Source organism: Solea senegalensis, linkage group LG2 (assembly GCF_019176455.1).
Source record: "Solea senegalensis isolate Sse05_10M linkage group LG2, IFAPA_SoseM_1, whole genome shotgun sequence".
In the NCBI taxonomy this organism is placed as follows: domain Eukaryota; kingdom Metazoa; phylum Chordata; class Actinopteri; order Pleuronectiformes; family Soleidae; genus Solea; species Solea senegalensis.
Window position 1 is genome coordinate 33,950,736 of NC_058022.1, and position 17,962 is coordinate 33,968,697.

The 17,962-nt window shown below is 45.3% G+C and overlaps 1 protein-coding gene across 2 annotated transcripts in view; it reads left to right on the forward strand.

Moving 5' to 3' along the window:
- Positions 1 to 17,962, forward strand: part of LOC122785675 (nck-associated protein 5-like) — a 115,213-nt gene that overhangs the window by 12,546 nt on the left and 84,705 nt on the right. Inside the window, exon 1 of one of the 2 annotated variants that reach the window (XM_044051590.1) lies at positions 5,423 to 5,586. The exons of the other annotated variant lie outside the window; for it this stretch is intronic. Within the exon in view, the coding sequence (XP_043907525.1) occupies positions 5,509 to 5,586 (78 nt within the window). The 5' untranslated portion in view covers positions 5,423 to 5,508. Of the gene's footprint in view, positions 1 to 5,422; positions 5,587 to 17,962 lie in introns of those variants that run through there. 2 annotated transcript variants of the gene reach the window in all.

The following is a 17,962-nucleotide window of genomic DNA, read 5'->3' on the forward strand; positions in this document are numbered from 1 at the left end:
TACCAGCCTCCGACTGGGTCTCTGACAGCTCCCTCAGTGTGCAGGTGACATACCACGCATACCTGGGCTCACCGCGTGGGTAGCCACGGGGCCACGGGGTGTGGGAACCCAGTAAACTCTGGGACATTTGTTCACTCAGAGAGGTAGGAGAGAGACGGTGTTTTCTTTTTTTCTTCTTCTCCTCCTCTTGTCTCATGGGAACCTTCTCTTCTGTCACGAGCCTGCTGAGGAGCAATTACAACCCTGGCTTTTCCCTAGACTCCAGTCTGAAAGCCAGCAGCTTCCCTCATAACCAACCACACGCTGTGGATAAGACTTAGCGGCCTCCATCCGCTTGTAAAATTGGTATAATAATCGTCGGGGGTTGTTTTGACATCAGCCACTCGTCTCTTTTTCCACCCTCCAACTAACAAGTTTTGGCAGTCCCCAGTTAATACCTAGCCTGTGTTTTTATTGGGGGCAATTATATAATATTTTATAGATGTGAGCGCCACGTGTTGTGGAGTTAAAGGCCGTGTTGTGAAGTTTTTCATTTTCCTCATCAGCTATTTGCACGTTATGATTTCATAATTGTAGTTTTTTTTCCTGGCATTCACGGGAAACTTCGGCTCATTAAAGCAAAGCATTACGACACTTTGCCGTCGGTGAACGTGAGCCAAGCATTCAAGCTGACCTGCATCCTTGAGCCACACTGATGTGTGCTAAATGCGTGCTGAAACCTGTGACCCATGTCACAAGGTGCGTTTATGCCACACCCCCACAATTATGGTGCTTTGAAACACATAAAAATCGCATTTGCCTACTGAACCCACTGTGAAGCGATGTTGTAAACGCTGTTATCTCGCGGGTGAAAGGGTTTATTTCATGTCGTCTAATCAAAGGCACTTTAATAATCAGTTGGAAAAGAAACTGATAGCGGAGGCTTTTTTCTTCTGTGTGTCCCCTCTCACCCAGGGCTCGATGCCAGCTCTTATAATTGGACGTCCATTTGCCCTTCCATCCAATGAGACCATCCTTTATGTCCCCTTTGAATTAAGGGCCCAATTCCAGGCTCTCCTCTGCCAATCAGGATGGAGATCAAAGGTGATAGCGGTGCCGCATGTGGTGCAAGTCACATGCGGCCCCGCCCCCATCTCAATCTCTTTTCACCCTGCGGTTTCCCCTGAAAAGAGCCTGGTACCAGGGAACAGAGCCCTTTTGAGAGAGGCTTGAAATGTGCAAAGACAAGGAGAAGACAGTCCTAACTCTCTCTCTCTCTCTCTCTGCTAGTTTGATTGCCTTACAGGGTGGAAGCCATTCAGTGTGCCCTCCGTTGTTGCCGCTAATAACATCTCATCAAGCTCTAACATCTGTGCCTTGAAGAATATTGCAAATAGTTCACCAGGTATTTACAGCAATGCATGTGCACATAGTTCTCCCCCACTGTAAAAAAATAAAAAAAACTTTTGGGTTACTGTGTTGAAATAGAGGCCTTTTCCTCAGCAGGGAAACCTGAAACCTTTTCCAAACACTGTAGTCAATAGAGCTTATCCCAGGGTGTTAACCCTGTCCACCTGCCATGGAAGCTCCATTTCCACTGAGGGATGTTTGTTTACCGTGTGCGGTTGAGGCACCAGCTTTGAATGCAACGCTGGCACTGGAGGTTTGAGCATGAACAAGGCGAAACTGGCAGAGTGTGGCTAACAGGATTGGACGTGCAGATTAAGACCCTGGTGTAAAAAAAAGGGGTGAGGCAGGAAGAGGAGGCTGAGGAGGGACTGCATCTGTCGGTGAGGGGACGCCCCACCTCCTCACCTTGCAGCTGGGGTGGGACGAGCTCGCTACATGGGCTCCTGGCAGACCGGGTGTGTGGGTGTGAGAGGCAGACGGTGGTGCGGTGGCAAGCGAGTCTTGTGTCTATTCTTCTGCACAGAGGCAGCCCTGTGATCCCACCCTTATCATCAGAAGCTAAGCCAAAGCCTCAGCTGGGATCTGAGGATGCGCTTTCATGATTGGTTTCCTATGAGCGGAGCTGAAAATGTGTGTGTGTGTGTGGGGGGGGGTTTGGGACCTGCCCTGTTGTTGGGGTTTACTCCTCATCCTGATGTCTGTTTGAGGTTTTCACTGTTGTATGTAATTTGGCTCCTCAAACAACTAAATGTAGGATTAAAGGTCCAGTGTGGAAGAATTAGTGACACGGAATGTTATGCTGTATTCACACCAAACGCAAATTTTCGTGCTGCACCATTAGCCCCAGCCCCGATAGACTTTGTCGCAGACCATTTGCCACGCGCCCTCCTTCCTGTTTTTGTACTGGTATAGATAATAACTTATGTTGTAGAGCTCCGGGTGCACACACCGTGCACCATGTGGTCCGGCCAACATTGATAATTTGTTGGTAATGACAGAGGACCAGCGCTGCTTTGCTGACGTGCTTCCTCAGTGACAAAGATAACCGTGTAGACCCTGTGTTTTTCATAAATGCAGTCATGACGGAGCGTGCCATCGGCTCTCTTTTTGCCGACAATGATCCCGACACTCCACACAGGACTCTGTGTTGGTTGGTGGTCTGGGAAGTGACACGACGACGACTCCGGAGTCACTTCCTGCCAAGTCCAGGATAATATTTACACGTTTCCGCATTAGCACGCACCACTGAGTAAATACATACAGAAACCACTTTAAAACTAACATCAACTGCGCAGAAGTGCTCAAGGCCTCGCGTGTTTGTTTTGATACAGGTTGATTGATGACGGCTGAGTGTGTGTTCGTGTGTGTGTGTTCGTGTGTGTACCAAGAAAGAAACGCATGAATATGTGGAGGTATGCTCACACGTGTTGTTGTGCGTCTGAACCCCAAAGATCCACACATGTTTATATCTGAACTCTACGAGAATCATTGTGGGCACAGAACATGAGCCGTCTGGCTGATTTTCTCCCCCAGCACTGGCTGCAGTGGTCGGGCTTGTGTGGCGAGTTTTCTCCAGGTGTTCACACAAGAGGAGTGGCGCTTCCTTGCACCTGGCGACCTGGCTGCTTTTAAAGGGTCACAGGTTAAATCTGAAATGTCTGGGGGTCGCGACCTGATTTTAATTGTGCTCGGCACGTTCTTGCATACCTCTGTGCGTCTGTCATGGAATTTCAGTGCCTTGTAATTTGCAAATAGTTTCCAACTTGACAAAATGATGTGAAATTATTTGGTAATTCACCTCAGTGTCGGATTCCAAACCGCAGTAATTGGCCTTAATTTACGATATATTTATATTAGTTTAGCATTAATCTCATTGAAGCTTTGACAAATGGACCATCTCATTTGCTAAAGATGTATTACCAAAGCAGTCATTCATCCCTACCCAGATTCATTCTTATAGCCGTCCTATACCAAAATCATTATATGGGTATTAGTGTCATGGCGCCTTCTCTCTGACAAATGAAGCATCCCGAAATTGCCAAAGGATGCATTATTAAAATTTTTATTGTATAGACATGCTTTGCTTCTTTCAGTGATTGAATGTTCATTATTACTTCTGCATGGGATGGCTGACTGCCACTGTGTAATGGTTAAAAAGGGTTTGATGCACAGATGACTGGTGGCATTTAGTTTCCTTGCACTCGTTCATCTTCAACGATGTAAACACCGCCTGCTCCTTGCGCAAGAGATTTCAATGTAATTGACTATCAAATAAAGGTCTCCGGACGAGGTGGAACTGGCTTTGATGGAAGAGAATTAGTCACTCAGAGGAATGCTTTCTGGGCAGGGCGCTGATCTTCACACCTGCATCACCTCAGCTCGCTCCGCGTGGCCCGGACTGGTGTGTGTGATGTCATAAATTCCTCAGCGAGGCTTGCCCATGTCCTGCCATTCAGCTGCCATTAATCTCAGAGATAGCCACAGGTTACAAGCTCAATCCACAGAGGGAGAGAACGCACATATAGGTCAGTGCAGATTAGAATATTAACTCGTATTTGCTGCTATGTCGGATACAATTATGTTCTGAGTTATTTTAAAGTTTAATGCTGCTTCAGACATCTGTTAAATCAAGGTGTTGGATTAATTTTTGGGAGCTTAACTCCCCTTTCTGTCAACTCAACAGGTCACAATATTTAAATACAATGTTCTACCTCACTGACTTTCCGGTTTTAATCCCGCTCCTTTGGAAAATGGTCCAGTAATAGTGTCATTCAGGCCTTTCCCGCTCCTTGAAAGTTGTGCACAGCTGACATTTGGGAACCACGCAGTCGAGAATAATTTCTGCCTGGTCAGAGAACAAACACAGCAACCAGGCAGACGAAAATAAAGCCCGACTGTGCAACTGCACAGCCATCAAAAATTGATTTTGGAGGATATTTCAGGGCGGAACGTGACAAAGTCTCCAGAACAGTTTTGCTGGTTTTGCATTCTCGAGCGGTGAACTGTCATTATCTATTGTGCAGCCGACTTGACCATACCAATGCGGATGAAACGTAACGTGCAATCTGAGGTTCGCAGCTCCTTCTCTGTGTTTCCCTCAAGAGATGCGTCTGCAGATGGTGGCAAGTGCTGATTTATGATTTTGGAACAAGCAGCTGGGAAAGAAAGAATCTGTAGCTGCGTTGGTGCACTTGATCTTTTGTTTGTGGATTGAGAATGTGGATGCTCAAGTTCGGCTTTAGTGATGTCTATTCTTAACTTTGAAAACAGCAGTTTAAAAAAACATTCCCAGTAGTCAAACCGTTTAGTCGCTCTTCTGAAGCGTTCGATTAAACGACACAGTCTTCATCAGGAGATGGTTTCTTCTTTGTGGAATTGTTAGATGTATTGGTAAAACATTCGGCATGTCGTGTCTTTGCAAGACCAGGCTTAACGCTTATGGATTTTGTTTGGATCACTCAGCCTATTGATCAAAGAGAGGTTGCTCATTATGTGGAAACCGCTGCTGTGTGCTCATTTCCTGTAAAGGGCAATTGACCCGTTGTGCAGGACGTCAGACTTCTGACAGTTGTGAACATCATGGATGAGCACATAACATTGACCACTGACCATAAAATGCTACAAAACATTCCACCGTGACAACCCATGTCCTCCCACCTCTATCCTCCTGTTTTCCTGCCAGAACTCATGAAAACACCCGACGGGTTTGACTTTGACCTGACTCGCTGAACTCGCAGTGGAAAATACTCCAGAGACAAATGTCAAGGAGTTTTTAAACAACAGTGAAAACAAAACAAAACACACTCAAAAGTACACTCTCTCCTGAGCAGTGAACCACAATCTGGTCTTTGCTCAGGTGATTTAATCTAACTTGACTTGGCTATTTAAATATTGACAAGGGGCCGAGGTGGCCATGGTTAAGGGGGAGACGAGAATTCAAAGGAGGCTGCGTGACTGTCTGCTGCATCATCATCACCACCCCGGCGCGCACACTCGACAAAGTCAAATCCAAACACACACACGATATGCACACAGTGGCAGGCAGCAGCTGAGAAGCAGCTCGGGCAGAAGTGTGGAGCGAAGCAGAAGAGGAGGAGGAAGAGAGCAGGGACACACAGGATGAGCCAGTTTGTGGACCATGGCGTCGTCCCGGTCGGAGGGAGGATCGGAAACGTCCCCCTGTTGGAGCTGCTGGCGGTGAGTCTCAGGTCCATGTACCTTCTCCTCTCTCCGGTCCCTCAAAAACCTCCCCTGGACCTCCATCCATCCAGGAGATACCTGGGGGCGGGAGGCAGGCTGTCTGGGTGGTAATGAAGGCAACATCCTGCCTTCTAGTCTGCCCAAATCCACAACCACATACATTGCATGTTACCCAGACAGGAGACGGGAATTACCCAAGGTTAGAGGTGCAGGGCAGGGGGCGCGTGGTGGAAGCGTAAGGTACATGTCTGTATTTGGTGGTTTGGTTGCGTACATATCTATTATTGTATGTAATTACATGTAATAATATGATGGCTGGACCTGATGGAAGTTTGACATGATGACGTTGTGCAGACACGGATCAGACAGTTGTGCTCTGTCTGATCTGTTTGATGTCCGTGTGTGTGTGTGTGTGTGTGCAGTCTTACCGTGTTCCATTATGTAGGTCAGCAGCAGACAAGCTGTGACTGCTACTAATTACATGCAAGAGTTGTTTCACGTTTCACTTTGAAACTTTGGGATCCTGCCTGAAGTGTATTTGTTTACCACAAACGGCTGAGTCGCGTTGTGATATGTCACAGTTTATTATAGGAGAGTCATCATGTGCAGTGCATATGTTGGGGGGCGGGGGCGGGGGGCCATGATCTAAAAATACTCCAAACCACCCAGGTCAGTGGGTGGTTTGGAGTATTTTGATCCATCACAACTCCTCTGTCTTTTTGCTTAGTTTAGCTTTTGTGGAATTCCGAGTTTGATTTGTGCTCTCCTGGAAAAACAGCGCAGGATAGGATGAAAATTGATTATTCTAGGGATGACTTTCCCTTTGTCGTCTCTATATTTTATAATTCTCCATCTTCTTCCACTGTCCATATGAATTAGTGAGGCAGAGTTTTTTTTTTTGTGGAAATCCAGTGGGGGGTTCTCAGTTTTTGCCACCACATCGACACAATTATACGGACAAAACGTCTACGCCGTGCTCCGAGACTCCATATATCCTTTATCTAATTACATTAACAGGAGCTGGATGGTGACTAATGGCTGGGGAAACACATAGACACACACACACACACACACACACACACACACACACACGACAAGGAGCTGGAGAGGCTTGGGATGCATGATTGCCTTTTTCCATCCTATTTCACTCTCCTGCTCCTCCTCCTGCCCAGATCACCATCCATGCTCTGTTAAGAAAGCCCCCCCCTCCCAACAACCTCAAACTCCACACATATGCACACTCACACAGTGACCCACTGTGCCTGTTTCCACTCTGTCTAATTCCTTTCCCCTCCTGTTTTAGGTGATGATCTGGGCTGGACATAAGATTTCTGTTAATTAGGCAGCAATTAAATCAACAGGAGACCCTTCCCAGTAAACATTGCTTTTACTGCACTTTGTGCCACATGTGAAAGTGAGTGCGTTGTGTTCTGTGTGGGATGCGAGAGACCTTAAAAGTCAAGGAATGATTTTTTGTCTTTATCATCCTTAACCAGGCAAGTGCTGCCAAAATAAAAACCCTCTTTAACCTGCCCATGACCAGAGTAAAATAGTAGGGAAGGCCACAGCCAAGGTCTCTACTTATTTCTTCGTCTTCCATTTTAGTCCTTGCTGAACAGATCTCCGCTTAAGAAGACCACACAAGCGGTCTTGGATGTTCTAGCCCTTTTGGCTCGCAATCATAAAAGCATAACACACTGTTCTGTGTCACCAAATGAGCAGACACACTTAACAAACACAGATAATTCAAAAACAAATTACTTGAAATGAAAGCAAGTCAATCTAACAATGGCACGTGTAAAGCTGCTTTTCCACCTATGGTCCCAGTTCACCTCTGTGCGGCAAAAACCAGACTCCTCTGTTAAATATTGAGATTTTAGACATTTCCCTGATAACGTTTGTTAATTAACCCACATTTTTTAGGATTGTTAAGTCTTTTTAACTGATCTACAGTTCGGCTTTGTTCGGCTTCACTCTTGTGTCGGACGTCTTCCTCGTGCCTCCTCCTGAGACGGCACGCTGACCAATCAGTGGCTAGCGAGCTCGTCGTGCATAGTATCGCCTCAGCTCGCAATATAAGCATGCCGTGCCGAAGTGGGTCGGTGGAAACACGCCATAACATTCAACAAAGTCACATTTGATGATGTATGAGTGCAATGTTGAATGTTGCAAAAACAAACTTTATTTGCCTACTGAAACCAGGAGGAGAACTGAGCTCAGGTGCTGTCACCAGACTGATAATGAGCAAACCACACAAGCCAATTAACAGGTACAGAGCAGCTCACATCATATAAATGACATGCCGATACATGCAGAAAGTTCCACGCTATATTGTGCAGTGGTTGTCCAACTTTTATACCAAGTACCACCTGAGGAAATAAGATAATTGGCTCTCTCGTCATGTGTTTCAAGCAGGTTTTATTTTGAAATCCTTCCTTACAGTCACAGAATACGCTAATTTTTAACGTACTCCACTTTTAGCTCTGTCACTCTTTTTAGCAACTCATGAGAAAATAAATATACGGCCCTTTATCCACTAAGTGTTCCACTGTGTTCACCATCTAGTTGCTAACTTTGACTGTGGTATGTGGTGCTGCTGAGCAGGTAGTGTGTGTGTGTGTGTGTGGCTGCTGGATGGCTGTTTTTTTTAGCTCTATTTTTTGGCAGAACACAAAAAAAACTGCCTGTTGCGGTTGGGAGTGGAAATAAAATAGAGCTGAGAGCGACTGCAAAAGTGATAATTCACCTTGAAAAAGTGACACTCGACACTCTTAAATGTACGTGTGGATTTTAATTTGAGCTCCCCCCCCTCGAAATGTGTGGAATATATTCTGTGTGTAGTCCATCACACTACGCTGTAATGACAAGACCACATTTTAACGATGCAAAAACATTCAGCCGTGCTACAGTATAACACACCTGGCAGAGATCGCGCTAACGATGATATATTGTCGTATTATATAGTATTGTAGATTAAGGTGATGCTGACTTCATACAGATTTTGGCTTGTGACAAAAAGGGAAGGTTTTTATGACTGTGATGAGACAACTTGAGGGTGCGTTCACCTTCCTCCTTCTAAATCGAATCCTAGTCCATCTCCTCAGAAAGTTCGGTTCGTTTGGGTTAAGTGTGAACGCACAACTGAACTCTGATCCGCACCAAAGAAGCAAACTCTGGTCCGCCTAAAGTCACATTCACACCGAATAGTCTCCACTAGACTCGGTTCAATTGGGGGTTGCAACATTCAGCTGGTCCGAGGTTGCTTTCACACTTTTGCACTTTAGTGAAACGAACCTAACCTTTTTAATAACATATTCCCCTCCTCGCCTGAGGTGGCGCTGCATCAAGAATTGCTGAAGGAAAAGACGCGAGAGAAAAAAAGGACCAGAAAACTCCTCAGAAGTCGTTTTTTAGGTTGTGTATTTTGTTTTTACACATACGCTGCAACAATGGGCTCAGCCATTTCTCCTGGCTATCATTCTACACATGCGTATTCCCATTTTTGCAGTGTATGTGTCGTATGTTCACGTGAAACAAAATAAAAAAATCCAAGACCAATAGGATCTGATGCAGCTCCGTGTTTTGCTCGTATGTGGCGGAGACAGAAGTTGTCCTGCATGAACCAACAGATGAGCGAGCTTTCTCGTTCATTGTTGTCTCGTCTTCTCCGTCAGTAATTCTTGACGCAGTGCCACCTCAGGCAATGAGGGGAATAAGTTAGTAAAAGTGTGAAAAAAGTGAGTCCCCACTGGTTTTGTGTGGTCGTTGTGCACCGTTTCCTGTTTGTACAAAGAACGTGCATTGGCTACAGTGTATTTTAATTACCAAACGAGAGAACAGTTGTTGTGTCTGCCGTTCCTTTTTGTCTGCGGTCAGTGAAAAAAAGCAGGTGTCAGTCGTTTCCATTTCCCGTCCCTAAGATGTTTGCACCCAGCTTACAGGAGCTCAGCAGTCTGCTGGCTCACATTACTTTATGCTAATATCCCCAGCTGCAACCTGCACCACCCTCTGCTTTACACGCCGCGCTCTGTCTGTCTCTTACACACACACACACACTATAAAACACACTCATACGCGCCCCCGGGACAGTCACAGGAGAGCTATGAAAAGGAAGCCGAGATGATTAATTAACTCTGCCCTCATTTTGATACCGCCTTATTGGCTCTCAACAGCCGAAATACAGCTTCAGAGCTTTGCATAAATTATCCTCCCCGCGACAATCAAAACACACACACTTTCTGAAATATGTTGTTACTTCTGTGAAGGTGAAAGTGCAACACTGGTTTTTCTGGGCAGGTTGTGTTGCTCAGCAGAGTTTTTTTGTTGAGTGTTGGTTTCCCACTAATGAGAAAGAAGCTGAAACAGGCCACAAATCCTGCTGACAGACAAGGGCAGTGACGAAATTCACCAAGAACGGCTGAACAGTTGTTCATGGTCCATGTGAATCTAATGACGTGCAGGTAATGTTCTGCTTTCGCTGTCTTTCACATGTTGCTCAACGCTTGTCGCTTTTCCAACAACTACACATAAATTTATGGCCTTGGTCTGTCTCTTGAATGAGTTCACACACACACACACACACGCACGTACACACACACATGTCGATATGATGAGTTTACAACGTGTCCCGTCTCGGAGAAATCAGATGTCATTAAAACGCTGTTGCCAAACTCTCTTTGGCAGAGCGCTTGTGATTGTGTGAGTCACTAACATCTTAGCGGGAAGTCTTTTCATCTCGTTTCACGATAAGACGTCGAGCCCTTAACTTGTGCAATTCAGATACCAAACCACTGACGCACTGTTGAGATCAGCTGTGTCTCAATGCGCCGGTCGCCTCCGCCTTTGTTGGCCTTATTCTGCGTAGGATTTCCATGTTGCGTCACTGGACGTGGTACACGCCAATTTATCCCACACCTTGGTTTAAATTCAAGGACTTTTCAAGGACTGTCCATGACCAATTCCCTCAAATTCAAGGACTGAGTGTGCCGACACAGCTCAAGATGGGAGGGCAACTTGTAAGAGCTGCTTCGCGCATGATGGTCAGTCAGTCATCATCTACCGTTTTATCCTCCACCAGAGGGTCGCGGGGGGTGCTGTGCATATCTCAGCGACAGTGCTAACCACTACCCCACCGTGTGGCCCGCGCATGATTGTGTCCACTTTTATTGATTTTCTGCACGCTCTGTATCTGAACAAGTGATTGTCCTTTGGATCATGGGGTCAAATTTTCTTTGGTCAACCAGAGATCATGGAATTGACATTTCCCAAGCATCACGTCATTTGCTCTCTCTCACCAAGCGTTACACGCTTGTTGTCCTACATGTAAAAGAGACAGCGTACCACAACACCACGAGTGAGGCCTAATCTACGTACATCAAGCAATGCACGGCTCATGAAACAGTAGGTGGCGTCGTAACAAACAAAGGCACATCAACAGTGTGAGCAGTGGTTGTAAAAGAAAATCTGTCGTCGTCTATATTTATCCGTCATTTTAATTTAAAAATTTTTTTTTATGATTATGAAATCTAGTCCATCTCATAGTATTTCATTTTCAAAAACAATCCCGTCAACAACAGGGCTTAAAGTTTTCAGGCACAGAACTTTATTCAATGCTTTCATTTTTGACAGTGGAGGGAGGCCACGAAAATAATGCAGCGCGATTGTCTTCTTCTCCGTTCATCGACGACGTTGTAAACATTAGATATAATAACAGCACTTTCTTTGCGATAGGTTTGGCTACCTTTTTGGATCTTTCTTTGCTTGGCAGTGGAGGGACACATTTGTCGTAGCCTGCGAAACATGACGACCAAGTATCGGCACTGTAATGCAATTAGGCTTCAAATGCACCCTTTAAAGGAAGTGGGCTTTAAATTGAGACACAGCTATTGTGTTGTTTTTGGCACAGGCATTTTTCTCCTTCATGCTGAGTGAGTTGAAATATTATTATTTATTATAAACACAATCATTCTGTTGGTTTGTAAACATGGCATCATACCATTACTTTTGTCAAGTTCCTGAGTGCGTGTGGGCATGATGCGTCCACGTGGACTTGGAACACACTATCAGTGTTTGCTCGTGTATGTAAATATACTGGATGTACATGAACGACTCTCACTGTGTTTGCTCCGTCGTGTGTGTGTGTGTGTGTGTGTGTGTGTGTGTGTGTCTCTCTCTCTGAACACCAGGTGCTCCAGCTGGTTGTGTCCCTGCACTGGCCTGGCCCTGACCGTCCGTGCTCTGCCCCCACTTGTGCTCGTCTAGTGCAGACAGCCTATGAGCACAGACAGCTTTAAAGGGCCTGTCAGCTCTCAGCAGCAGAGCTAGACAACACAACAGTGCTCCTGTATATTGTCTATACACTGGGGAAATAAGCTCGCAGCACAGCTGTCTTTCATTTAATAATTTTTTATTCCCTTTCAAAACTCACAGTCACCTGTTTGCTGTCTCTTCTGCTTTTTCTCTGTGTGTTATTGCCGATTGCACACACACACACACTGACACACACACACACGGGGGGGGAGTCACACACTGTGTGCGTTTGTCATCATCTTCTCCCTCTCAAACAAAAGATCACCTGCCTGGCCGTGTGATGTGTCACAGGGTTTTGAGCCCTGAGGGAAAGGCCGCAGTGTCATGTGGAAGTGTCCACTGAGGCACAGCGGGCTCCCACTGCTATTTGGGCAGTGTTTAGGCAGATGTTATTGTCATGTGAGTGTTTTAAAGGGTAGTGTTCACGCGTAGCCTGATTGCGAGACAATCATTTGTGTTATAAAAGGAAAACAGACGAGCGCTGACACGTTTCTCCAAATATCCTGCACCGGATCCTGCTCATAATGCAAACACAGAGAGAGAGAGATCTGCCTTGCCTCAAAGTGCCGCAGTGCGATGCATGATAATGAGCTGCTGTTTGCAGTGAATTTGCTGTTGTATGACGTGGCTAACGCGCTCTGTCAGAAGCGTTTGGGGCTGACGCTAGCCTTGTCTACGAAGAGTTGGGTGAGTGGTTAGAGAGGGAGTCGGGAGGGAGTCTCCTCACTGACCACAACCTTGTAGTCAAGAGGGCACTGATCATGCCCACTATTTGAGGAGTCAGGTGCTGTTGGGGGCTGATAGGTTGGCTGAGTTGATCTCTATCTACTTTTCTCATTCAACGGTTTTATCTCGGGCTTTTAATTCGGCCAGAAGTATCTATATGAGATTCCAAGCACGGCCATTAGAAGGATATCCATGCAGGAGTTGTTTTGATGGAGGGAGTTTCTGTGGATCCAATTATATGCTGCGAAAAAGTCCTTTACTTTCATCCTCCCTCCTCATCGGGCTGCTATTTTAGTAGAAGATAGCCGTAGTTTCCAGAAACTAATGTTGATCAGTTAAAAGAGAGGACGCGGGATTCACGAGCAGTTTTACCAACAGTAATGACTGAAATGATCCCAGTCTTTATTTAGGCTGCAGCTCATTTCCGGGGCCTTTAATGTCAATCATTGATTCCTAAGATGAAGCCATTTGGATGCAAGGCTCTTTGTCATTAAAAGACATCCAGGGAAAGAATCAATATCATCTGCATGTAGTAACATTTGTCCGTGAGTCATCCGGCTAGCTGGAGCCATTCACATTATTGAGTCTCAGTCACTTTCTGAAGAGATAATATGATCTGTATGCCTTTCATGAGTCCATAACTCAACTTTATGGTGATGTGCTTGTGGCGCTCAATGATTTTCCAGGATCCTCTCTCTGTGGCCAGACATCCGAGCAGTGATTGAGGTTTTATGAGGCACACTGAGCCTCAGGTGAGCGGGATTGAATGAGCGATGCTTTGCACGGGGCTCTTTGACCCTCAGGGCTGATTGTGTGCAGAGTCAAGTGGTCAGCGCCTTTATGTGTGGTCACAGTGGTCACTGAGGGCCTATTGAAGGGATCCATGCAGCCACAACCGTATTCATCCATCTGGCACAACAGCTGGGGAAGCCAGTGGATTTGCACAAAGGATATTATGCAGAGCTAATAAAATTCTCGTGCTTATTTCATTACATTCATTTATTTCGGATTGTCAATATTTTGCAGGAAATGGCTCAACAAACCAGCCTGTATTTACTCTTTGTTTAATATTGCAATTGCACCCGGCCGCTGCGATTCATCCACGCACACAAGCAAGCTTTATTTTGGAGGAATTTCCTGGTTGGATTTTCCCCACCCTTCCTCTGTTTCATTGCTTGAGCCAGAGCATTGAAGAACGGGCTGTTGAAGCAGCTGAATTAGTGCATTATTAAGTCTTTCTCCCCTGACCCACATCCCCCTACTGCTTGCATGGCTTGAGTCCAGTGTGGGGTGTGAGTGTGTGTGTGTGTGTGTGCGCACACCGAGAACCTGGAACGCTTTCGAATGGTCTTAGGATCCATTTCACTGTAGATGGGCCTCGTATTTTGGAGCAAGCACTTGAAGAGTGAGACGCCGAAAATGAGGAAAGCTCTTCATTTTCTCATCAGGCTTCAAATGGCCTGACCAGGCATCAGAAATCACTCTTTTAAATGTTGTAAATGATGCTTGTTCACTGTCTGTCACACTCATAGCTGCATGGTTAAATTGTAGGAGTGTTTTGGTACAAAACCAATATGTTTCAAACATCTAAGTCACCTGAAAAACAAATCAGATCATTTCTCTTGTTTTAAATGTTAACAAACGTCTGTTCAAACATTTGTCAAATGAGTTGTCGCACAATCAGCTCCACGCGTGGCAGCTTTTATATCCTGTGTCACTGCATTGCATTCCCGCTCTGCACGTGTTTTAAATCACAACAGACGAGAGACAGTGTGTATATGTATATATGTATACGTGTGTATGTATATGTGTATATATATTTATGTATGTATGTATGTATTTATGTGTGTGCATATATATATGTATATATATATATATATGTGTATATGTATATGTATATATATATATATGTATATATATATATATGTATATGTGTATATATATATATATATATATATATATATATATATATGTATACATGCATACATGCTTCTTGCCTGCCTACACACAAATGCTCCCACAGTTAGGTCTGATAGTATTGGCTGACAGAGCCTGGTGCAGCATCCAAGTTACCTCTTTTCTGCTCACAAACTATACCCTTTGGGACAGAATTTGTTTTCTTAACATCTCAAAGAGATCATCCCATTTGAACCTTCCATAGAGGGGATACTTAGTGTTTATCTTATTATGTTCACCGCCATAAATAATATATCCAGCGTGGTCAGTGCAACTTTTGACCCAGAAGGGAAATAATGTAGAACATTCGAGCATGGCGGTGTATGTAACGCCATGGTAAACAGCTCAGGCTGAAGGTAATGCTTTCAGTGGTAAAGGGCATCTGATGGACGAGCTATTGTAACCCCTCTACCTCACATCAATCAGCCTGTTTGAGGCCGGCGGTTGAGAATTAGCTTTCAGAGGGTTCAGTGAATGCAAAAGCATTGACTAAAAAGGCGAGTGGGGGGGCTGGGAGGTGGTGCCCCAGATAAAGAGGGTTAGCTGAATAAACAAATAATAACGATAGAACAGTGTTGTTATTGTAAGAGCAAATAGCTGGACTAAGCGAAGGAAACTCAAGCCCTCGCACCGCAGCATTTTCCCACAGTAGCAGTAACTATCACTTTTTGATGCGAAGATAACCGCAAAGACGTCCAGTGTTACAACGTCTCCAGACTCCTTCTGGGACGGTCCATGCTATGATAGTATATGAATTTAATTCATTTATCAGATTGACCTTTGACACCGGCTCCAAAAGTTCCTGTTGCACGGGGACAGCCGATGTGTTCAATCCCGGGACAAGAGAGTATTCAAGTCCACTGATGTCACCCCGTCTGAGAGCTTTAATGAGAAACAGAGCTCATGTCAAATTCTTCCCCCGGCTCCATCTGGAAGAAATAAAACAAATATGGCTGCTAAAAATAAGCCTCCACTTGAGATGATAACAAGGATTTAGTGCTATTAACTGTGTAAATACAGTGTGTGGTTGGCCTCAGATCCATATTGGAATTCCTTCCTAACCTGGATGAGCTCTGACTGTAAAAAAAGCCCGCTGAAATGGGCAGCGATAGTGGCTTCTGAAAGCTGATGATGGTCGATTTTAAATATTTTATGCCCTTGAATTATTGGACGCTCAGTCCTCCTTCAGATCACTTGACGGAGTGCGGTGAGCTGCCGCACTGAGAGGCTTTGTTCACATTAACCTATGAAATGGACGCAGCCGAAGCCAGATGTAGAAACGTCTCCACGAGCCAAAATCGCTGCACTGACATGAAAATTGAAATATAAGAAGTGAAAAAAAAACTTGTGAAAACATATGATTACATACAGATTGGAAACTACCTTCCACACTTCTCCACTTTCATTTGAAAATGCATAAATTTGCCTGTCCACACGACTCCCTTAGTGTTTGTGAGCTGGCTTCACTTCCTGAAATGAAGCAAACGACTGCAGAAGAGAGAATTAACTTCCTGTTTACACCTGAATGGTATGTGAGATAAGACCCGGGTTTTGTGGTCCTTTGCTCAGGTGTCAGCTGAGATTGGCACCAGCGACCCACATGTGGAGGATAAAGCTGTAGGAGATGAATGAGTATGGACGCAGGTTACTTCTGAAACGGTGCTTAAATGCATGTCTGGATGCAGTTTCATTTTTATCTGAAAAACCCACAGATGTTCTTCCCCACTAAAAGCAGTTTTATCTACATTTTGGTAAAATTCCTCCATCAGAAATCACCCACCTGAGCAGGTCAAGGCAAATGTATTCTATAAAATTCCATAGTATGAATATTTGTTTCCTGTGGAATGCGTTTGATCATGATAGACATTTTCATGTGCCTGCAAACAAACAAAGCCACATGTATTATTTATCAAGTAAAGTTCAGCGAGGACATCCTTATTTACAGCAGTGCCTCGGGGGCTGGGGGGGGGGTTTACCTAGATTTACACCACCCACGCCGCATATATACACCGCCGCCTTGTAGGCTACTGGACAGTGGACAGGAGCACTTACCTATTTAGGGAAATGTGTGTGATTACTTTTGACCTCCCGCGTGCACTTTTTCCCAGTTAGCCGTCAGACGCTAAAACCTTTATGTCCACAGCCCCGAGGGCGACCGCCTCCCCCGCAGTCTGTCTGCGAAGATACGCTGAGCAAAAACGCGGTGATCATCCCCTCTGCGTGGATACAGAAATAATTCATGACCACAGGAATAATCATTGCATAGAGTCACGCAGCAGAGGTCAAAAGTCACCACAACCCATCTCTTTCCACATTTCTCATTATCATTCTTCGGCTTCATCTTTCTTTCCCCCCCCCCGTTCAAAAATAAATCAGCCCACTGTATCTGGATCTACTCGCCGTCACTGTCAGGTGATATAGGAAATATGGGATAAGCATGAGTGGCACAGGTGGGTTTTGGGATGACAGCGCTGCAAACAAACAGCGTCCACTTGTCACATTACCATTTCTCCGGTTACGGTTCCCTGCGTGCCTGCAGGGGCAATCTCCGCTTCTTGCCACAGGGCGGGAAGATGGAGAGAGAAGAAAATCAGAAGATGACATTATTTTGTTTTCCTTCTCCTTCACCAGGAATGCAGCTTGTTTGCCTTGACATCTGCCCGGCACCTGGGTTCGTCCCGACTCAGCGTCGCATCAATAAATCAGTCTCTGGATTAAACAGAAAAGCGGTGATAAAACTGAGGCCTGAGGCTAATGCACATGAAATGTCAGGGAATATGACAAAGTGTCCCAGGCAAGAAATATCTCAGTGGAAACACACGCTTGGAGGTCATGAGACTGTTGCTGAAAAGACTTTGTGCTTTTTTTGCGGTGTCTGATTTGTTACCTGGGATGTTATCTTCTCTTGTCAGCTCAGCTGAACTTTAGCAGAGCAGGTAATGCTTTCTTGAATCTCTTGTTATTTTTTGCCTTAAATCTTACGTGAGGTCTTCAGTGAGGGGGTCGTAAACCCTCAGGTTGCTTCGAGTGTCTTCTATTTCGGTCAGCACATAAATTTCTACAGTGTCTGAGTGTAACTTTGGGGCCGTAGAAAGCACCGGAGGACGGGCCAGAAACTGAGCTGCTGAGCTGTAACGTAAGCCCGGCCAACGCGATGACACAAAGAGTACGGTCACACTGTAATGAGAAGGAGCGATGCTGGAGCGCAGCACTGTGAAGTGTGGCATTGATCAAGCTTCTTCGTTCTTGAGGTTCTCGCAAATGCTCCCGCTACACGGTGCGGCGTGGTTAGGTGTGGCGCCTGTCTGTCAAAGCCTGCATAAACAGAAGCCCGACTTCCCCTTGAGAACCAACCCACATCTGTTTAGCATCAGCCCTCTGC